The sequence below is a fragment of the Dasypus novemcinctus genome, chromosome 1, assembly GCF_030445035.2.
Source record: "Dasypus novemcinctus isolate mDasNov1 chromosome 1, mDasNov1.1.hap2, whole genome shotgun sequence".
In the NCBI taxonomy this organism is placed as follows: domain Eukaryota; kingdom Metazoa; phylum Chordata; class Mammalia; order Cingulata; family Dasypodidae; genus Dasypus; species Dasypus novemcinctus.
Genome location: NC_080673.1, coordinates 204,441,290 through 204,463,119, shown reverse-complemented (window position 1 = coordinate 204,463,119; position 21,830 = coordinate 204,441,290). Strand labels below are relative to the sequence as shown.

General features: G+C 64.7%; 1 protein-coding gene across 9 annotated transcripts in view; it reads left to right on the top strand.

Moving 5' to 3' along the window:
- ABLIM2 (actin binding LIM protein family member 2) overlaps nucleotides 1–21,830 on the top strand; it is a 161,185-nt gene that overhangs the window by 41,295 nt on the left and 98,060 nt on the right. For all 9 annotated transcript variants that reach the window (XM_071217458.1, XM_071217449.1, XM_071217452.1 and 6 more), the window contains exons 2-3: nucleotides 3,710–3,853; nucleotides 20,885–21,068. In XM_071217458.1, coding sequence (XP_071073559.1) covers nucleotides 3,710–3,853; nucleotides 20,885–21,068 — 328 coding nt within the window. The remainder of the gene's footprint in view (nucleotides 1–3,709; nucleotides 3,854–20,884; nucleotides 21,069–21,830) is intronic.

Sequence of the window (21,830 nt, the reverse complement as noted above, 5' to 3'; positions counted from 1 at the left end):
GGGCCAAGGGACCTGCACGGTGCTTCCGAGGCTGCGCCAGGTGCGCCCAGCGAGGCCTGCTCCTCGAGCACAAGAAAGCGCTTAAAGGAGCGTTCCCTTCCAGATCAAACACGTTTCCAGGAACCCGGAAGTGGGGGAAGTCATGCTGCGTCGGGCGGGAGAGAGCGAAGGCCACTCTTTGCAGGGGACTGATTCTCTGGGGGCCCTGGGCTGCTTGCTCAGCAAAGACTTTTGTTCACTGTCGTCGCCCCCCCAGATGCCAGCCCAGCGTGCGGACCATGGACAGACGGACGGAAGGGTGGGAGGGGCGGGGCCCCCCAAGAGTCTGGAAGTGGCCTCCGAGTCACACTGGAGCTGCTGCAATTTCCAGGTTCATGAAAACTGCCTCGGGAAGCAGACTTGGCCCAGTGGTTAGGGCATCCGTCTACCACATGGGAGGTCTGCGGTTCAAACCCCAGGCCTCCTTGACCCGTGTGGAGCTGGCCCATGCGCAGTGCTGATGCGCGCAAGGAGTGCCCTGCCACGCAGGGGTGTCCCCGTGTAGGGGAGCCCCACGTGCAAGGAGTGCGCCCCGTAAGGAGAGTCGCGCAGCGTGAAAGAAAGTGCAGCCTGCCCAGGAATGGTGCCACACACACGGAGAGCTGACACAGCAAGATGATGCAACAAAAAGAAACACAGATTCCCAGACTGCTGATAAGGATAGAAGCGGTCACAGAAGAACACACAGCAAGTGGACACGGAGAGCAGACAACCTGAGGGGAGAGAGAAATAAATAAAAAAATAAATCTTAAAAACAAAAACAAAAAAACTGCCTCATCTCACCCCGAGAGGCGACGGCGTGTCGTTGTGTCGTCACCAGATGAGAACACGGCCGTCGGGGAGACCGACATCCTCCCGCACCCACCGGCCCCCAGCGGGGGTGACTCAGGGGCGCCACCCCCCGCTCTCCGGGGCCGCCCCGGCTGTGCGCGGCCCAGGGCTGGCCCTGAGGTTCCAGAGCAGGACTCCGTGCCCCGGCCTGCGATTCCAGCCCAGCGGCGGCCCTGCTCCCGGCCCCGCCGCCCCCTCTTAGTAACCACAGAGAAGGGGTCCCCGGCAGGCCTTCCCAGGCAAGGGAGCGAGGGGCCGCCTCCGCCCGCAGGTGACCGGAGCGGAAGGCCAGTGGAGCTCGGGACACTCAGACGGACGCGTCTCTGGCAGTGCCAGCCCGTCCAGGGGGCTCCGCCTGCCCCAACACGCGAGGCCGGCGCCAGCGCACGGGCCCCTGTCTCCAGCTCTTTTCCGGGCCACCCTTCCCCTCCTCGTTGCTTCTTTGGCCTCGTGGCTTCTTGTCCCTCTATAGCCGACACTCCTGGCCCTTGGGCTGTCTGGAGGTAGCAGAGGGAGAAAGGACCCTGCTCCTGGCCCAGTGGGGGGCTGCTGGGGCCTTGGGTCCCGGGGGTGGGTGAGGAACAGTCTGGAAACAGGGTGGGGTGGCCAGGAACAGGCTCCCGAAGTCCAGCTCCACCCAGTTTGCAATGGGGACCTGGGCCTCGCGCTAATGCCAGCGGTTAGCGGTTGTGTAAATGCGTGTGTGTGTGTATGGCCGCGCTTAGCCCTTCACAGAGTGCGTGCCCAGGGCTTCAGGGGTCGCCTGTGGTCCCAGCCCCAGCCGGCGCCCCCGGCCCCTGCCAGCTTCCCTCCGCCGTGCCTCCAGCCTCTCCAGCTTTGGCGCCTCAGCCTCTGCGCGGAAGCCTCGGGACTCAGACCCCGGGCAGTCCGGAAATGGGGGCCGGGGGTTCCACGCCCGGGCCGCCCCTCACCTGCCGGGGACCTGGAGGCACCGCGTGCCAGCCTCCCGTCTGCCCAGGGGACCATTGGGGCACGGTCCCTGCTCTTCCTGGGGGACCCGAGCGGACTCAAGCCCTGGGTGCCCACGGCGGTGACCAGCCGAGCAGGACCCTGCCGTGGACTTTGGCGCCTCCCCGACCCTTCCTGCTGCTCCCTGGGGTCCCCACCTGCACCCACATCCTCGCTGCTGGCTCAGCTGCAGGGGAGCGCAGACTGGGGCAGGGGAGCGGGCTTGAGACGGCATCGTAGCGTGTTCTGCAGCGCTCAGCCCGCACCGGGTCCGAGGCCGTGTGCCGGGGCAGCCGCCGTGGCCGCGATGACCACTCCTGCCGCCACCGCCGGCCACTGCCCAGATGGACCTTAGGGGAGAGGCGCTTTGGCCGGGGGTGAGTTGGGGCCTCCGTCACGCCGCGTGCACCTGCCCCACTGGTCTGTGGGAGAGGCTGACCTGGAGGGGTCTCGGGTGCTGCCGGGACAAACGGCCACAAGCACAATGGCTGGAAACAGCGCAGGATTTTTACCTTCATTTCTGGAGACGGAGGCCAGCCTGGCCGCCCAGGGCCAAGCCCAGGACGCCCCATTTCCTCACTCTTTCTGGCTTCCGGGGGCCGCCTGCGCACCTCCCTCCATCAGCACTGCCCCCGGCACGGCCGACCCCTCTTCCCTTGTCACGTCGCCCTCTGTCCACATGCAGGAGGGTCTGATCTTTTAGGGACCCCCGGGAGGGCACGGGGCCCGCTGGATATGCCAGCTACAAGCCCCTCACCAGGACCCCTGACATATTCCCATCTATGGTCCCTTGTGCCACGTGGGGTCACGGGTCCCCAGGCTCTGGGTGTCGTTGGGGGTCCCCGCTGGCTGACTGTCCACAGGCCCCCTCTCCATGCGCCGTCCGCTCGCCGTGTGCTGCGAGTCTCCCCGTCCACCCCGGGGCGCCGTCTCGAGCATCAGCCCAGCACGCAGCCTTCCTCAGCGAGGCCCTGCCCCCTTGCTCCCTCCCCTGCACCCCCAGGACGGCCGCAGAGCTGGCCGCGCCGCGTGTGGCATGCCCCCGTCCCACCCTCGGGCTCTCCATCTGACCACCTCATTCTGCTTCCAGGCCCAAGGCACCCCTGAGGCGAGAGCTGGCCTCCCAGCGCGACGCCCCCCGCCCCCCGCGGTGTCACCTGGGTTGTCCCTGCTGCTCTCCCAGCCTCTGCCTGGCCCCCGGCTGGGAGCCACCCATGGGGTGGGGCCCGGCGGGCTATGGGGTTTCTGGAGGATGCAGGTGAGGCAGGACGGCCTCTGCCCGTTGCCGTCACCCGCCCTGGGTCTCCTGAGCCTCTCCTGAAAGCCCCCAGGCCTGGGCGGGGTCTTAGGCATGGGACTGGTGCGCGGATGCAGAGGGGACTGGGATTGCGCTCGCAGGAGGATGGGCGTTCCTGGGCCTGCAGGAGAGGGCTTGGGCTCACCCCGCCCCCGAAGGGCTGCCCCACGGCGAGGGGGCCTGGGGGGGCCGCCCTGCTGGGCTGAGGCACGTGACTTCCGTGGGCACGGGGTGGGCCGTCCTGGGGGGGGGCGGGGTGATGGCCCCGTGGCCGCAGACGTGTGGCAGGGGGACCAGGACACTTCTAGGCGGAGCTGCTGCAGGCCGGACCCCGGCGTTAGGGGTGGGGCTAGTGACCGGAGGCATCAGGGACCATCGCTCCCCCGTCATTGGACGCCCCCAGCCCCCGAGGAGAAGGGGACGAGGCGTCCATCTCCAGATGCCCCACCTGGGGCCTCGTGCCGGCGGGGGGCGCGGGCCGGCTGTGCGTGGACGGGCCCTGAGTCCCCGGCTCGCCCTGTGCGCCCTCACGCCGGGCACTCCACCTTACACGCGCCCCTTTCTCCCTGACAGTGTCGGAGCCGCAGGCTGCCCCCGGCCCCCTGGAGAAGCCGCCTGGCACGGCCATCCTGTGCCACACCTGCGGGAACGTGTGCAGGGGCGAGGTGCTGCGGGTCCAGAGCAAGTACTTCCACCTCAAGTGCTTCGTCTGCAAAGGTGAGCGCCGCCTTCACCCGCGCGGCAGCCTGCGGCGTGGCCGCTGAGCCGGGCCCCGTGGCCGCTGAGCAGGGCCCCCGCGGCGTGGCTGCCGAGCCGGGCCCCATGGCCTCTGAGCAGGGCCCCCGCGGCGTGGCTGCCGAGCCGGGCCCCATGGCCTCTGAGCAGGGTCCCCGCGGCGTGGCTGCCGAGCCAGGCCCTCATGGCGTGGCCCCTGAGCCACGCCCCCCGGCTGTGATTCGGGCCTGCAGAGTGTCTCCAGGAAGCGCAGTTAGGCCGGCAATATTGGGGAGTTCCCAGAAGGTCCAGAACCTGCACCTGTCGGTGTGGCGTGGTGTGGGCGCTCAGGGGAAGCTTCCGGGCCCCACGGGGCTGCCTCGTCTGGCCGCACCTGCCATAGGGGACCTCAGACCCTGTGGGCAGAGCGCAGTGGCCGCTGGGCCCCGGAGCCAGGCCAGTGAGCAGCTGTGGGCTCGCGGTGAGGCCGTGGACCCAGCAAAGTGGGTACATGGGACACACACCACACAGACACCCCGAGAGTAAGGGGGACCCGACCATCCCTGCCAAATGGAAGAGCTTAAGTTCTTCCCTCTGCTGTTTTTTTTTCTCTCTCTTTATTATTTTTAAATGTTACATTCAAAAAATATAAGGTTCCCACATACCCCCAACCCCCTCACCCCACTCCTCCTACATCAACAACCTCTTTCATCATCGTGGCACATTCGTTGCATTTGGTGAGTACATTCTGGAGCACCGCTGCACCCCATGGATAGTGGTCTACATTGTAGTTCACACTCCCCCCCCAGTCCACCCAGTGGGCCATGGCAGGACACACAATGTCCAGCATCTGTCCCTGCAGTACCACCCAGGACAACTCCACGTCCTGAAAACGCCCCCACATCACATCTCGTCTTCCCTCTCCCTGCCCTCAGCAGCTACCGTGGCCACTTTCTCCACCTCAATGCTACAGTTTCCTCCATTACTAGTCACCATAGTTCCATAGTAGAACACCAGTAAGTCCACTCTAGTCCATACTCTATTCCTCCAGCATCTGGACCCTGGGATGGTGATGTCCTTTCCACACAAAAAATGTTACATTTAAAAATATAAGAGGTTCCCATATACCCCCCACCCCCACTCCTCCCACATCAACAACCTCTTTCATCATCGTGGCACATTCATTGCATTTGGTGAATACATCTTGGAGCACTGCTGCACCACATGGATTATAGTTTACCCTGTAGTTCACACTCTCCCCCAGTCCATTCAGTGGGTTATGGCAGGATATATAAAGTCCAGCATCTGTCCCTGCCATGTCATTTAGGACAACTCCAAGTCCTGAAAATGCCCCACATCACACCTCTTCTTCCCTCTCCCTGCCCTCAGCACCTCCCGTGGCCACTGTCTCCACCTCAATGCTACAATTTCTTCCATTACTAGTCACAATAGTTCATGAATAGAGTATCAGTAAGTCCACTCTAATCCACACTATTCCTCCATCCTGTGGGCCCTGGGATGGTGATGTCCACTCCGCCTCTAGATCAAGAGGGGGCTTAGATCCCACGTGGCTGGTAGATGGGATTCTCCTGCTTGCAGCTGTAGGCACTCTCGGTTCCCTGGTGGTGGTTGACCCTCTTCCCTCTGCTTGTTAAAAAGTGTAAATAGCACACTAAATTCACAAAGTGCAGAAAGACCCAAAGTAAAACCAAGAAAAGCCCCGTCAGCCCCCTGCACCCCACGACGGTCTCGGCGTGCCCCCCTCCAGGCTTGCTTTCCACGCTAAGGGGACACGCGCTCCATTGCACACAAGCGGGATTCCACGCGCCTGCGTTTCATTTCCTGACGTTCTGTGGAAAGTAGCCTTTCTGGGGGAATGAGTAAATCCAACCAATCTGACTCGGTATCCAAAACCAGAGAATTTGGGGCATTTAAAGATTCTGGTCACGAAAGCACTGCCCCCTCCCCATACCGCGTGCAGTCGCCCGCCTCGTACGGGCTCGCTGTCAGGTCCTTGCAGGATGCGTAGCAGTTCACGCAGCATTAACCGCCGGGGCCCTCTGTGGCCCCCGGGCAACAAGGGTTTGCTTTTTTATGGGTTAAAAACAAAATTGGGAAATAAGCCGCATCTCGATAAGCGGGTGTCGTGCTTTTTCTCAGACCTGGAGCAGCCCCTGTAGAATCGCCGCAGGCTGCCTCCGCGTACTCCACTAAGAGTATGAGGAGGTGCCCTGGGCGCCCGCCCCGGCGGAAGGCTCTGGAAGGCTCCGAAGAGTGAGGAGACACAAGCCTCCGAGGGGTTGGTGGTCTGGGGAGGGAGGTCGACCCCGCAAGTTCAAGTGCTGGCTTTTGTAGGGAAATTGAAGTGATGGGAAGATGCGGGGAAGGGTTTGGGAGCTTCTGGGGAAGCTGTCGCGAAGGAGGCGTGCCTGGCCTGCGGCTGGAGGGCTGCAGTGATCCCCCTTCCGAGAGGGGGACGAGGGGAAGGACAGGTGTGCCCAGGTGCCCAGGTGCAGAGAAGCCCACCCCCGTGGGGCGTGGACCGACCTGTGCCTGGGAGAGGACAGCGGGCGGGTGAGGCTGGGGGCAGGTTGGCCGAGGTCTGCGTCACGGGGCTCCCGGACAGCGCTGGGAAGGCAGGACTGGTGGCCGCGGCATCTGCCCAGGGCGCCCCCATGGAGCTCGTGCTGCTTCCCTGCTTCCTTCTTACACCCCGAGCCTCTGGAGGCCATGGCACATGGGGAAACTGAGGCTGGGAGGGGCAAAGGGCCCGGGATGGGGCCACTCCTGGGGGGGGGGAGCAGGGCGACTCCAACGAGCCCCCACCTGGGCCTTGCGTCCAGCCTGCGGGGATGGGGTGCGGGGTCTGCCTGGCCCGGACTCTGCATCCATGGGGTGGGGGGCTGGGGGTGAGGGCGGAGCAAGTGGGGCGGGCACCCTCAGGCGGGGGCGGGAGGGGGCTGCGGGCCGCTCTGCGCCTTCTGCCTCACCCAGTGTCCCAGGGTCACCTCCAGCCTTTCACACGTGGGAAACTGAGGCATGGAGGGAGAAGCTACTGACCCGAGGCCATGGGCAGCTGCTGACCCACGACGGGAATATCAGAGAGACAAAGAAGGGGACACACACAGAGCAGAGGGAGGGAGGAGAGAGGAGGGGACAGGAACAACTCGCCCGTGCGTGTCATCCAATCAGAGCGCAGCGGGAGCTGGTGTGCTCCGCGGGGAGAGGGGCCAGGCTGCTTTCCGACCCCCCGGGGGAAAGGGCTCCTTCCGGGCACAGGCCCGCAGGCTGCCCCCTCCCCGGGGTCCCGGGGGTGGTGGCGGGGTCAGGCTCGCCCTGCCTCTGCTCTGGATGGCCCCTGCCGGCTGAGTGGGCTTCGGTCGGAGCCCCCCTGCAGTCGCCACCCCCAGGCCGAGACCCCCATAGCGCCCCCACGGTCCAGCCTCTCGGTGAGGGCGGCGGGCTCTGCGCCCTCCCTGCTGCCCCCACTGCACAGAGGGCCTGGCTCCGGGGGTGGGCGCGTGGGCGGGGGGGGGCGAGTGGGGGTGCACGGGGGAGTGGACGAGTGGGTGATCGTTCGAGGGGTGGGGGGATGAGGAGGGAGTGGACGGGGGTGCTGGAGGGGGCAGAAGCCTGGACTGATGGGAGAGTTGGCGAGACAGATGGACAGTGCCGCCCCTGGCTAGCGCCTGCCCTGAGCTCAGCGAGGGGGCCTGGGGGGCCGGGGTGGGGGCTGCTGGCCCGGCGGCCTGGGTGGAGGTCGGCCAGGGCCGGGCGGGGGCTGAGGCCTGGCTGCCGGCGGGGACTGGGGGAGATGAGTCGGCCCGCTGCCCCCCCTGGCCCTGCACCCCTCGGCCTGAGGCTGCCCCCAGGCCCCCCTCAGGGAGCCCCAGTTCACTCGTGGGCGTGGTTGGCTGCTGACATCATTAGTGCCCCAGGAATCACTGGCTCCGGGGGTCCCCTGTGCACCCCTAACCTGGCGCAGCCCCTTGGCTTCCCCCGTGGCTCCCTGCCTCCCAGGCACCCACTGCCCCGGGACAGTGGGTCCCAGCATGGGAAGCCGCGGCCCCGGGCCCCTCCTGGTCGGCAGCTTTGGGCCTTGGGGAAGAGCGTGCCCCGGCCGCACCCTGGCAAGGGTGGCTTCGTGGGAGGTCGGAGCAGACCCCTGTGGTGGCTGTGGAAGTGGACTCAGAGTGTCCACAAGGGTCGCTCGTCAGCGGCCTCCATCCTGGTTGTGTCCACAGTGGGCCCGAGAGCGCAGGAGACCGTCTCTGCGCGTTTCTGTCGCGCGGGGCACGGGGACGGTGCTCACCCTGGCCTGAGCTTTTCTTCTGTTCCGTGGAGCTCTCCCGGGCCCTGAGGGGTTTTTCTAGTTTAGTCTTCTCTCCTCTTCATTGAGATCCCTTTGCTGTATCTGAAAAGTGAAACGCAATAGATTGCTCTTTTTAAAAACTTCCTTTAGAGGACAAAGGGGGCATCCATACTTTTTTTTCTTTAGATTTTTAAAAAATTTCTCTCCCCTTCCCTCCCCCCCGGTTGTCTGTTTTCTGTGTCCATTTGCTGCGTCTTCTTTGTCCGCTTCTGTTGTTGTCAGCGGCACAGGAATCTGTGTTTCTTGTTGTTGTGTCATCTTGCTGTGTCAGCTCTCTGTGTGTGTGGCACCATTCCTGGGCAGGCTGCACTTTCTTTCGCACTGGGTGGCTCTCCTTATGGGGCACACTCCTTGTGCATGGGGCTCCCCTACATGAGGGACACACCTGCGTGGCAGGGCACTCCTTGCACGCATCAGCACTGCGCATGGGCCAGCTGCACACGGGTCAAGGAGGCCCGGGTTTGAAACGTGGACCTCCCATGTAATAGACAGATGCCCTAACCACTGGGCCAAGTTCGCTTCCCAACATACATACTTTTTAAAAGGGCTTTTCTGTACACGCAGACCTCAGGAATGCATCCGACGCAGCAAGTTGTGTCCATCACCGGGTCTGACCCTCGGCACTGGGTGTGTGGTGGGACTGCCCCAAGCCCCCTCCTCACGCTGCCACCCCGGGCAAGTGAGTTTATCTGGAGCTTCTGTGTCCTGAGTCTCCAGTGGGCACAGTGTCACCCGTCCTGGCCTGCAGGGCGGACGAGCTGACTCGCAGCACCTCATCCCACATGTCACCTGAGCCGGCCCTGTTCTAAGACCCCACCCCCCACCTCCCAGCTGCTGATGGAGTCGTGCTCTGTGCCAGCTGCCATGGGGGTCCTGGGAACACAGAGGAGAATTTGCCTTTGTAGCAAAAAATGCTGAAACAAGGTACGAGCCCTTAAAAGTTCCTCCAAGGTTAAAGAAGCCTGCGTTTGTATAAGCATGAGGATTACGTAGTCTGGGGTTGATCTTTTATCTGGGATCTTTTATCTGGGAGCCTTTGAATCATGGAGCATGCTCTGGGGTGCAGAAAACCTGAAGGTCCAAGTCAGGGTGCCTCCAGCACCAGGATAGTTATCCTCTTGACATGAGCTCTGGAGGCAGCCCCTCTGGGTTGGTTGATTTAACAGCTCAACAGGGCATCAAAGATCAGGTTCTTTCTCTACTTCCCCACCCCATCCTCTGCAAGAGCAGTATCCCTCCTCATGGCCTCAGGATGGCTGTTGGAGCACCAACCATCACACCCTTACAGGCCAGCACCCAGTCCAGGAACAGGTTAGGAGGGAGATGTGCATGGGCAGAGGTGTGCTCTCCTAGCATGACTCTCCCTTTTATCAGGAAGGAGCACCCTTTCCCTAAAGCCCCCACAGACCTCCCTCGTGACTCAGCGCGTGGGGCTCCCCTATGTGGGGGACACATCATGTGGCACAGCACTCCTTGCGCGCATCAGCACTGCACGTGGGCCAGCTCCACACGGGTCAGGAGGCCCTGGGTATCGAGCCCTGGACCCTCCGTATGGTAGGCAGACACTCTAGCTGTTGAGCCACATTTGTTTCCCAGTCCATGGGCTCTGCTATGGCCCCTCCGCTGGTGCTCTGGAGACGATTCTGAAACGAGGGTCCGCGTTCCGGCGTGAGCCCAGAAACCAGGCGTTTTCCAACCCGATTCTCCATGAAACGGAGCAAGCCTGGACCTGTGTCTGGAAATGACCGAGGCAGCGGCAGGGAGGAGAGCCTGCAGTGGCCTGCAGCCTGGAACCGGGGGCGGGCGGCCGAGAGCGGGGCTGCCTGCCCAGGGCGTGGCCAGGAGGCTTTCGGGGCGCTCCCGGCTCCCTTAGGGCCCCCGCAGGTGTGCCCGGGCCCGCTCCAGCCCCACCTTCCCGGGCAGCCCCACTCACCAGGGTCACGTGGCGGAATCGTGGCCAGACTCGGCAGGAAGGAATCCTGGGGGTGCCCGCCCCGTTATTTCCAGATGGGGATCTGGGTGAGAGGCTCAGCTGTGCCCCTGGCTGGTAGTGACCCTGGCTAACAGTGCCCCTGGCTGGCAGTGCTCCTGGCCGGCAGTGCCCCTGGCCGGCGTGCCCCTGGCTGGCAGTGCCCCTGGCCGGCGTGCCCCTGGCTGGCAGTGCCCCTGGCCGGCGTGCCCCTGGCTGGTAGTGCCCCTGGCTGGCAGTGCCCCTGGCTAACAGTGCCCCTGGCTGGCAGTGCCCCTGGCCGGCAGTGCCCCTCGCCGGCGTGCCCCTGGCTGGTAGTGCCCCTGGCTAACAGTGCCCCTGGCCGGCAGTGCCCCTGGCTGGCAGTGCCCCTGGCTGGCAGTGCCCCTGGCCGGCATGCCCCTGGCTGGCAGTGCCCCTGGCTGGCAGTGCCCCTGGCTGGTAGTGCCCCTGGCCGGCAGTGCCCCTGGCCGGCAGTGCCCCTGGCTAGTAGTGCCCCTGGCTGGCAGTGCCCCTGGCTGGCAGTGCCCCTGGCCGGCATGCCCCTGGCCGGCAGTGCCCCTGGCCGGCAGTGCCCCTGGCTGGCATGCCCCTGGCTGGTAGTGCCCCTGGCCGGCAGTGCCCCTGGCCGGCAGTGCCCCTGGCTGGCAGTGCCCCTGGCTGGCAGTGCCCCTGGCCGGCATGCCCCTGGCTGGCAGTGACCCTGGCTGGTAGTGACCCTGGCTGGCAGTGCCCCTGGCTGGTAGTGACCCTGGACGGCATGCCCCTGGCTGGCAGTGCCCTTGGCCGGCAGTGCCCCTGGCCGGCATGCCCCTGGCTGGCAGTGCCCCTGGCTAACAGTGACCCTGGCTGGCAATGCCCCTGGCTAGTAGTGCCCCTGGCCAGCATGCCCCTGGCTGGTAGTGCCCCTGGCCGGCAGTGCCCCTGGCCGGCAGTGCCCCTGGCCGGCGTGCCCCTGGCTGGTAGTGCCCCTGGCCGGCAGTGCCCCTGGCTAACAGTGACCCTGGCTGGCAATGCCCCTGGCTAGTAGTGCCCCTGGCCAGCATGCCCCTGGCTGGTAGTGCCCCTGGCTGGTAGTGCCCCTGGTTGGCAGTGCCCCTGGCCGGCATGCCCCTGGCCGGCAGTGCCCCTGGCCGGCGTGCCCCTGGCTGGTAGTGCCCCTGGCCGGCAGTGCCCCTGGCCGGCAGTGCCCCTGGCTGGTAGTGCCCCTGGCTGGTAGTGCCCCTGGCTAACAGTGCCCCTGGCTGGCAGTGCCCCTGGCTGGTAGTGCCCCTGGCCGGCAGTGCCCCTGGCTAACAGTGACCCTGGATGGCAGTGCCCCTGGCTGGTAGTGCCCCTGGCTAACAGTGACCCTGGCTGGCAGTGCCCCTGGCTGGTAGTGCCCCTGGCCGGCAGTGCCCCTGGCTGGCAGTGCCCCTGGCTGGTAGTGACCCTGGCTGGCAGTGCCCCTGGCTGGCAGTGCCCCTGGCTGGCAGTGCCCCTGGCTGGCCGTGCCCCTGGCTAACAGTGCCCCTGGCTGGCAGTGCCCCTGGCTGGTAGTGCCCCTGGCCGGCAGTGCCCCTGGCTGGCAGTGCCCCTGGCTGGCAGTGCCCCTGGCTGGCAGTGCCCCTGGCTGGCCGTGCCCCTGGCTGGCAGTGCCCCTGGCTGGTAGTGCCCCTGGCTGGCAGTGCCCCTGGCTGGCAGTGCCCCTGGCTGGTAGTGCCCCTGGCTGGCAGTGCCCCTGGCTGGCAGTGCCCCTGGCTGGTAGTGCCCCTGGCTGGCAGTGCCCCTGGCCGGCGTGCCCCTGGCTGGTAGTGCCCCTGGCCGGCAGTGCCCCTGGCTGGTAGTGCCCCTGGCCGGCAGTGCCCCTGGCTGGCAGTGCCCCTGGCTGGTAGTGCCCCTGGCTAACAGTGACCCTGGCTGGCAGTGCCCCTGGCTGGTAGTGCCCCTGGCCGGCAGTGCCCCTGGCTGGCAGTGCCCCTGGCTGGTAGTGACCCTGGCTGGCAGTGCCCCTGGCTGGCAGTGCCCCTGGCTGGCCGTGCCCCTGGCTAACAGTGACCCTGGCTGGCAGTGCCCCTGGCTGGTAGTGCCCCTGGCTAACAGTGACCCTGGCTGGCAGTGCCCCTGGCTGGTAGTGCCCCTGGCCGGCAGTGCCCCTGGCTGGCAGTGACCCTAGCTGGCAGTGCCCCTGGCTGGCAGTGCCCCTGGCTGGCAGTGCCCCTGGCTGGCCGTGCCCCTGGCTAACAGTGACCCTGGCTGGCAGTGCCCCTGGCCGGTAGTGCCCCTGGCCGGCAGTGCCCCTGGCTGGCAGTGCCCCTGGCTGGCAGTGCCCCTGGCTGGTAGTGCCCCTGGCTGGCAGTGCCCCTGGCCGGCGTGCCCCTGGCTGGTAGTGCCCCTGGCCGGCAGTTCCCCTGGCTGGTAGTGCCCCTGGCTGGCAGTGCCCCTGGCTGGCAGTGCCCCTGGCTGGTAGTGACCCTGGCTGGCAGTGCCCCTGGCTGGCAGTGCCCCTGGCTGGTAGTGCCCCTGGCTAACAGTGACCCTGGCTGGCAGTGCCCCTGGCTGGTAGTGCCCCTGGCCGGTAGTGCCCCTGGCTGGCAGTGCCCCTGGCTGGTAGTGACCCTGGCTGGCAGTGCCCCTGGCTGGCAGTGCCCCTGGCTGGTAGTGACCCTGGCTGGCAGTGCCCCTGGCTGGCAGTGCCCCTGGCTGGCCGTGCCCCTGGCTAACAGTGACCCTGGCTGGCAGTGCCCCTGGCTGGTAGTGCCCCTGTCTAACAGTGACCCTGGCTGGCAGTGCCCCTGGCTGGTAGTGCCCCTGGCCGGCAGTGCCCCTGGCTGGCAGTGCTCCTGGCTGGCAGTGCCCCTGGCTGGCAGTGCCCCTGGCTGGTAGTGACCCTGGCTGGGAGTGCCCCTGGCCGGCAGTGCCCCTGGCCGGCAGTGCCCCTGGCTAGTAGTGCCCCCGGCCGGCAATGCCCCTGGCCGGCAGTGCCCCTGGCTGGCAGTGCCCCTGGCCGGCAGTGCCCCTGGCTGGCAGTGCCCCTGGCTGGTAGTGCCCCTGGCCGGCAGTGCCCCTGGCTGACAGTGCCCCTGGCTGGCAGTGCCCCTGGCTGGCAGTGCCCCTGGCTGGTAGTGCCCCTGGCTGGTAGTGCCCCTGGCTGACAGTGCCCCTGGCTGGCAGTGCCCCTGGCTGGCCGTGCCCCTGGCTGGCCGTGGCTGAGCCAACCCTGCAGCCGCCTCCCTCCCAGCTGAGGCTCCTGTTTTCCACCGTTTTGCTTTGTTTTCACGTTAATTGCTCTCTTCTCCTCCCACCCATCAAAATGTCAGAGGGCAGGGGAGAGTGGAAACCCCTCTACCCGACCACCCTGGGGTGACGCATTTGCTCTACCTCCTCCCAGTCTCCCTTGGAGCCAGTCTTTTTTTTTTTTAATAGAATTTTTTTTTTTAGAGAAATTGTAAGTTTGCAGAAAAATCATGCAGAAAATACAGAGTTCCCGTATACCTCCGTATCCCCAGTATTATCACCTGGCATTGGTGGTACCTTGGTTATGGTTGCTGGAAGAATATTCTAATAATTGGACCATTAACTGTACTCCTCAGGCTTCATTAGGGTTCATTGTTTGTGTTGGACAGATCTATAATTTTTTAAAAATTGTATTCTAGTAACAAATACACAACCTAAAATTTCCCCTTTTAACCACATTCAAATATAATTCAGTGGTGTTGATTACTTTCACAATGCTGTACCATTACCAAAACTTGTCATCGCCCCAAGTAGAAGTTCTGTACCATTTAAGTGTTAGGAATCTTTTTAAAATTAAAAATCAGGCTGTATACATAATTTTGTATCCTGATTTATTCGCTTAAAATTACCTTATTATCAGCACTTTCCCCATCATTCAGATTCTTCAACATCAATTTCTATAGCTGCAGTAATTTCTTCAAAGGCCACCGCAAACAATCAGTCCTCTCCTTTTGGACATTTGCGTCGTTTCCAGCAAGGTGCTGGGCTGGTGAGTTTTCTCTTCCCCATCTCATTTATTTCTTACGACAACCACAGGAAAGCAGTATTACTCTGAGGGTCAGAGAGGTTAAGTAGCATGTCCAAGGTCACACAGCTGGCCAGCGGCCGAGCCAGGGTTGGAACCCAGGCTGCCCGACTCGAGTCCCGGCGTTTGTTCATTGGGCTTTACTGAGGCTGCAGCAAGCAGCGTTGCCACTGAATTTCCGCGGTATTCGTGGTGATTTCCTTGGGGTGGATTCCCAGCAGAGCAATGGCTGGGTCCCGGGGGAGGAACAGTCTAAAATTCTCTGGCATGAGTGCCAGATGGAATTCCAGAAGGAGCCGCCTCGCTCTTCCCAGCAGTCCCTGCCCTGGACCGCTGCTCACAGAGGCGCTTAGCCAGCCCCCGGGGTTGGCGCTTGGGGAGCCCCCGGGGTCGGCGCTTGGGGAGCCCCCGGGGTCGGCGCTTGGGGAGCCCCCGGGGTCGGCGCTTGGGGAGCCCCCGGGGTCGGCGCTTGGGGAGCCCCCGGGGTCGGTGCTTGGGGAGCCCCCAGGTACGGTGCTTAGGGAGCCCCCGGGGTCGGCGCTTGGGGAGCCCCCGGGGTTGGCACTTGGGTCACACACACTGCCCCCCTGGCTATCCTTTTAAGTCTTGGTGAATCCGACAGGCACAATGTAATAGGTTTTTGTGTGATCTATAGATCTTAAAAAAAAGAAAAGAAAATAAAATAAAATAAGAATGTAACAGGCGGCCTCTGGTTTAGGGCTTCTAAAGATCGTGGAGAACCCGAGCATCCTCCTTCCAGAGGCCGCCGCTGGCCGGCGCTGGCTCATGGTGACTCTGGTGGCCCAGGGCGGCTCACGTCTGCTGGGTGGAGGTGGCGGGAGGCGCTGAGCCGGGAGAGCGGCCCCTTGCCGGGTGCGACCCGGAGCCTGGATTTGCTCGCTCTCCGGGTGCCGCCACGTTTAGAGGCGCGCTGCTCTGACGGGTGCTGCACCCTCAGCCCCTGCTTTCTCCTGCCGGGAGCGGCCGATGCCTGGGATCTTTGGGAAGAACCGATCAGAGGCCGGAGGCAGCGCTGCGCGGCTTCCCCGGCGCTCGGGGCTGACCTGGGACTCAGGCTCCCGAGTAAAGCCCGCGCGGGGCCCGAGTCGTGAGGCGCCTGCTCCAGGCCGGGGCGCACGTCGAACAGCGTTTCCTCCTGAGGCTGGGGTCGGTGTAGTCGTCAGCCGAAGGGGCGCTGGTGCAAAATGCCCGAAGCGGGTTGGTTTTTATAAAGGGTACTTACTTGGGGTAGGAGCTTACAGAGACCAGGCCGTAAAGCGTAAGTTCCTTCCCTCACCAAAGTCTATTTGGAGCAAGATGGGTGCTGACGTCTGCGAGGGCTCAGGCTTCCTGGGTTCCCACGTTCCTGGGGCTTGCTTCTCTCTGGGTGTAAGGTGCCTCTCTTCCTGGTGCTGGCTTCTCTTTGCTCTGTGAGCTGACTTCCCAGGGCTCCAGCTTAAGGCTACAGCATCAAACTCCAACATCAGAATCCCTCAGCTCTGTCCTCTGCCATGCCTTTTATCTGTGATTCCCACCCACCAAGGGGCGGGGACTCAACGCCCTAATCATAACTCAGTCATGCCCAGGTACAGATCAGATTACAGCATAATCCAAATCTATTTTTGGAATTCGTAACCATATTAAACTGCTGCAGCTGGGGAAGAACGCGGAGCCAGCTGGGTGCTGAATTCCAGCTCCCTTGGGAGCAGGCAGAGCAGCAGGGGGGCTGGGACAGGGGGTGGGACTGCACGGGGCCTGGATGGGGGGGTGGGACTGGACGGGGCCTGGATGGGGGGGTGGGCTGGGGGGATCTGGATGGGGGGTGGGCTGGGGGGGTCTGGATGCGGGTGGGCCTGGGGGGGTCTGGATGGCGTGTGGGCCTGGGGGGATCTGGATGGCGTGTGGGCCTGGGGGTTCTGGATGGGGGTGGACCTGGGGGGATCTGGATGGAGTGTGGGCCTGGGGGGGTCTGGATGGGGGTGGACCTGGGGGGATCTGGATGGCGTGTGGGCCTGGGGGTTCTGGATGGGGGTGGGCCTGGAGGGGGGTCTGGATGGGGGTGGCCTGGGGGTTCTGGATGGGGGTGGGCCTGGGGGGGTCTGGATGGGGGTGGGCCTGGGGGTTCTGGATGGGGGTGGGCCTGGGGGTTCTGGATGGGGTGGGCCTGGGGGGGGGTCTGCAGGGCAGGCCTGTGAGGTGGTCCTCACTCTTGGGGTCCTCGCTTAGGGTCTGCTGTGTTTTGCCAAAGGCTGCCAATGTAAAAATACAAGACAGGGGCTGGCTTTTAATAACTGAACTTTATTCTGGTGAAGGCTGACGGCTCTGAGGCTGTGAAACGTCCCGATCGAGGCCTCCTCGGGGACGCCGTCTCCCCGCAGGCCGGCTCTCGGCGCGTCCTGGACTCCTGCCCCGCGGTGAGGCGAGATGGCGGCCGCCCTGCCCAGGCGCCTGCCTCCACCTCCGGGCGCTTCTCCCCCAGCTCAGCGGCGGGCGGCAGGTGCAGTGCTCGCCTCTTCCCGGCTCGCCTCGCCAGCGTCGGCTGCTGGGCCCGTTCCAGCCTCCGTCCTGCTTGGCCTCCCGGGGTCTCTTTCTGTGGCTCTGGAGATCCTACGCGTGGCTCGCGTGGTGGGTAAAATGGCGGCGCTCCTGCCCTGAGTTCCATTTACAGAAGACACCAGTAAAAGAATTAGGGCTCAGCCCGGTCCCAAATCTAATCAAAGACCCCTGACTGAAGGGATCACATCGAAAGTGATAAAATCAAGAGGTCCTTCACTGAATCTAACCAAAAGCTTTCACGTAATTAGGTTTACGTGTGCAGGAATGGGTTAGCTTAGGAAGATGGTTTTCTGGGGTCCACAAAAGACTCCAACCAGCACAGGGTCCTCACTCTTGAGGTCCTCATCTTGGGGTCTCAATTCTTGGGTTCCTCACTCTTGGGGTCCTCATTCTTGGGTCTCCACTCTTTTTTTTTTTTTTTTTAAAGATTTATTTATTTTATTTATTTATTTAATTCCCCTCCCCTCCCCTGGTTGTCTGTTTTCTGTGTCTTTTTGCTGCGTCTTGTTTCTTTGTCCGCTTCTGTTGTCGTCAGCGGCACGGGAAGTGTGGGCGGCGCCATTCCTGGGCAGGCTGCTCCCTCCTTCGCGCTGGGCGGCTTTCCTCACGGGCGCACTCCTTGCGCGTGGGGCTCCCCTACGCGGGGGACACCCGTGTAGCACGGCACTCCTTGCGCGCATCAGCACTGCGCATGGGCCAGCTCCACACGGGTCAAGGGGGCCCGGGGCTTGAACTGCGGACCTCCCATATGGTAGACGGACGCCCTAACCACTGGGCCAAAGTCCGTTTCCCAGGTCTCCACTCTTGAGGGCCTCATCTTGGGGTCTCAACTGTTGGGGGTCCTCACTCTTGGGGTCCTCATCTTACGGTCTCCACTCTTGGGGTCCTCATCTTGGGGTCTCAATTCTTGGGTTCCTCACTCTTGGGGTCCTCATTCTTGGGTCTCCACTCTTGAGGGCCTCACTCTTAGGGTCTTCATCTTGGGGGCTCCACTCTTGTGTTTCTCACCCTTGGGGTCCTCACTCTTGGGGTCCTTGTTCCCTTCCACCCCAAGAGCAGAGGGTCTGGGAGGACCTCTATGGGCTTCAACATGTCCCCGCCCCACTTTGGGTCCAGCCATACCTCGGGGGCCCCAGGACCCGGCTCAGCGTGTTGGACGATTACGTGAGATGCCACCTGGAAAGTGCCGGCACGTGGGGTGCCTGGGGCCGTGGCCCACGCAACGTGGCTGCCAGTGGTATTTCCAGCATCAGGTGCCTGGACAGGTGGGAGCAGGGCCTGGGGGCCTGGGGTCAGACGTGGGTCTCCAGACAGGCTGAGGCCCCGGGGAACACCCAAATGCCCGGGCCCAGGAGGTCTTGGGACAGCCCTGAGCCCCACCCTTTTTGGGGCACAAATAGTCCATTCTGGAGAGTGGAGGTCCCTGAAGAGGCCAGGCCTGGGGGCGGGGCTGTGGGTCTCCCAGGGCAAGCCCCCCACTAGGAGAAGTCCTGCTGAGCGGCACAGCCCACCTGCAGGGAAGGGGCCAGCCCATCCCCCCAGAGCCCCCCGGGGTGTCCCGGGGACGGCCTGCCTCTGCCCTGGGAACTCGCCACTCGTTGCGGGGCCTGGAAGGTACTGCTGGGGCCTGGAGAAGCAGCTGAGGGGCTTGGAGCCTGGTCCAGGGACTGCTGGGCCCTGGGAAGCAGGCGGGGGCTTGGAGCCTGGTCCAGGGACCGCTGGGCCCTGGGAAGCGGGCGGGGGGCTTGGAGCCTGCCAGGGGGCTGCTGGGCCCTGGGAAGCGGGTGGGCGCCCCGTCCAGGAGCTCGCGCCACCTGAGGCCACGCCAGGGCTGGTGGCGTGGGGTTTGGGCCCTGGCCCGCACGGGGGCTCCAGGCGGAAGTGGGCCAGGGTCGCCCTCTCTCCCTCCTGCCCCTTGCTCTCCATGCCAGCAGCCTGTGGTCACGTCTCACGCCCTTCGGCGGCGCTCGTGAAGGTCAGCTGACCGCTGCTGCCCAGCGGCCCTCCTCGGCCAGGCCCTGCTGCCTCATCTCGGGCAGCCCCTTGTTCGCCTGCGGCCTCGGGCTCTGCCGAGGGGCCCGGCTGGGCCACTGAGCCCACCCCCAGCCCACTCCCAGTCAAGGGCAGTGGTCAGCAAAGCAAGGGTGCCCAGCTCCACGGTGGGCCCTCTGCTTCCAGGGGCTTCTCTCGCTCTCCACGGCGGGTTACATGGCTCCTGGCGCCCCCCGCCTCCCCGGCGCGGTGGCCTCCTCCACCCCCGTCCTCTGCCCTCCCCTCAAGCACCGCTCACCCAGAGACCCGATCTCATCTCACCGTGGACACACGCGTCACTGCTCCCATGCAGGTTTGGCACCCGTGGTCATAGCGGGTCGAGCCCGCCTCCCCCACCAGACTGTGGGCCCTGTTCCTGCCTCCCCTGCCAGACTGTGGGCTCCCAAGGGCATCCCTGCTCACAGCTGGGGCCTGGCGTGTGGCAGGTAGTCAAGAATGATGGATGGAGTGATGGATGACGGTGGAGGGAGGAGGCTGGATGAGGGAGGATGAAGAGCGGGCGGATGGGGCACAGTCCACTGAGCTCTGCGGGAGGCAGGCGGCTGTGGGGCCTGTTCAGCGATGGCAGGTGGTTGGTGTTTCTGCTGCCCGCCCCAGCCACCAGCCAGTGTGTCCCCGAGCAGTCACCTCCGTGGTACAAGCGGCTCGGGTGACACCATCCACCTCTTCCTCTGAGGATTGGACGGCGCTGGGGTAAAACGGTGGCCGAGGTCTCAGGGCAGCCTTTGGTGCTCTGAGCCTCCCCGTTGGAATGGAAGTTTCTGGCACAAAGCGTCATTTTCCCGAGCCTTCGCCCCGGGCGGTGTCTGACGTTCCAGCTGCTTCCGCGCCCGGCCGCGTGTCGTCCTCCCCGCGCCTGGAGCTCCTGGTGACCGAGAGCACGGCGTCTCCTTGCCGAGGCCGGTCTCCCAGCCAGGCCCAGGGCCCAGGCTTGTGGACCGTGGGTGCCGGAAGTTCAGGACGGGGCCTCAGAGGAACCGCCTCAGGACGACTGGGGCTGGGGTCCAGATGAGCCCCCCATGTCCTTGCTGGGTGGCCCCTAAGGCCCCCCGCCTCGTGAGGCTCAGCTTCCCTGTTTGTGAGCGGGAACAGCCTCCTCTCCTCTCCAAGGGTGCCCGAGAACCAGGTGGGGAGGAAGCAGGTTTGACGAGCAAGGGGCAGGAGGCACCTGCTTGTCCCTGTCCTCACCTGCCCCTTCCCCCGTCCTCACCTGCCCATCCTCACCTGCCCCTTCCCCTGTCCTCACCTGCCCAGTCCCCCATCCTCACCTGCCCCCATCCCCGTCCTCACCTGCCCAGTCCCCCATCCTCACCTGCCCCATGCCTTATCTTCACCTGTCCCCTTCCCCCGTCCTCACCTGCCCCATCCTCACCTGCCCAGTCCCCCATCCTCACCTATCCCCTTCCCCCGTCCTCACCTGCCCAGTCCCCCATCCTCACCTGCCCCCTTCCCTCATCCTCACCTGCCCAGTCCCCCATCCTCACCTGTCCCCTTCCCCTGTCCCCCGTCCTCACCTGTCACAGGCTGAAGGCCACACCTGCCTGGTCACAGGTCAGCTTACGGGGGCAGGAGCCTCGTGCTGGGTGTAAGGGGACAGTGGGCTTTGGGGGCTGGGCGGGCAGGCGGCCGAGAGGAGCGGTCCTCTGTGGGCCTTGGCCGCCCCCCCTTGGATCCTCGGCCCCGGGTGAGCCAAGGCCGCCCCCGGGCTCACACCACGGCTGCAGTCTGCAGTGCAGGGCTGGAGACCGGGCGGGACGTCAGGGCTCGTCACGCCTGGGGCTGAGGAGGCTCTGGGGCACCCTAGTGTGGGCGGGGGGCTGGGCCGGCCCCCGGGAAAGCCCAGTTCTTGCCCCCGGTCGGTGTCCTTTTCCAGAAGTTTCCACAAGAGGCCAAGGGGCCGTTGCTGGGTCTGTCCCTGCAGCCTGGTCTGCCCCATGGGTCAACGAGCTCCCTGAGTACACCTTGGGGGCCGCGTGTGGTGGGGGTCCCGGGGCCCGCTGGGAACGGGAGGAGGCCCCGCGGCCCCAGCCCCTCCCGCCACCCCGCGGTGCCTTCTGTCCCCAGCGTGCGGCTGCGACCTGGCCGAGGGCGGCTTCTTCGTGCGCCAGGGCGAGTACATCTGCTCGCTGGACTACCAGCGGCTCTACGGCACCCGCTGCTGCCGCTGCGAGCGCTTCATCGAGAGCGAGGTGGTGTCGGCGCTCGGCAGGACCTACCACCCCGGCTGCTTCGTGTGCGCCGCCTGCCGGTGAGCCGCCAGCCCCTCCGCCGCCCCCTCCACCCCTCCCTCCCCCCTCCCCCCTCCTCCATCCTCCTCCCCATCCCCCTCCCCCTCCCCTTCCCCCCTCCCCTCGTCCCCCTCCCCTTCCCCCTCCCCTCCTCCTCCCTTCCCATCTACCTCCCCCCCCCTCCTCCTCCTTTCCTCCCCCTCCCCTCCCTTTCCCCTCCTCCCCTCCCTTCTACCTCCGTCCTCCCCCTCTTCCCCTCCCCATCCTCCCCTCCTCCCTTCCCTTCTACCTCCCTTCTCCCTCCCCTCCCCGTCCTCCCTTCCTCCCCCTCTTCCGTTCCTCCCCTTCCTCTCCCCCTCCTCCCTTCCCTTCTATCTCCCTCCTCCTCCTTCCCCCTCCTCCCCCTCTTCCCTCCCCATTTCCTCCCTCCCTCTCCCCTCCACAGGGCGTGCTGGGCAGACCCTTGGGCCCTGCGGGTGGAGGCACGTTTTTGTCCCCAAGGCCCCGCCCACTCCTGCTCCCTTGTCCTCAGGGGAAGGGCCCCTGGAGCCAAGAGCGGCCTGTCCTGGGGACTTCCCCTGACGCCCCCGGGTCCCTGTCCCACCTCCTGACTTACCAGTCCTTGCAGTTTTCCTTTTTCCCAGCAGTGAGTCTGGTTTCGGGGCCAGCTCTGCCCCGGGCAGCCTCAAGCTCTAGGGCCTGCCTCAAACCAACCCACAGAGCCCGTGCCTTCCCAGGCCACAGAGAGGTCAAGCAGCTGGGGCAGGTCACACAGCAGGTCG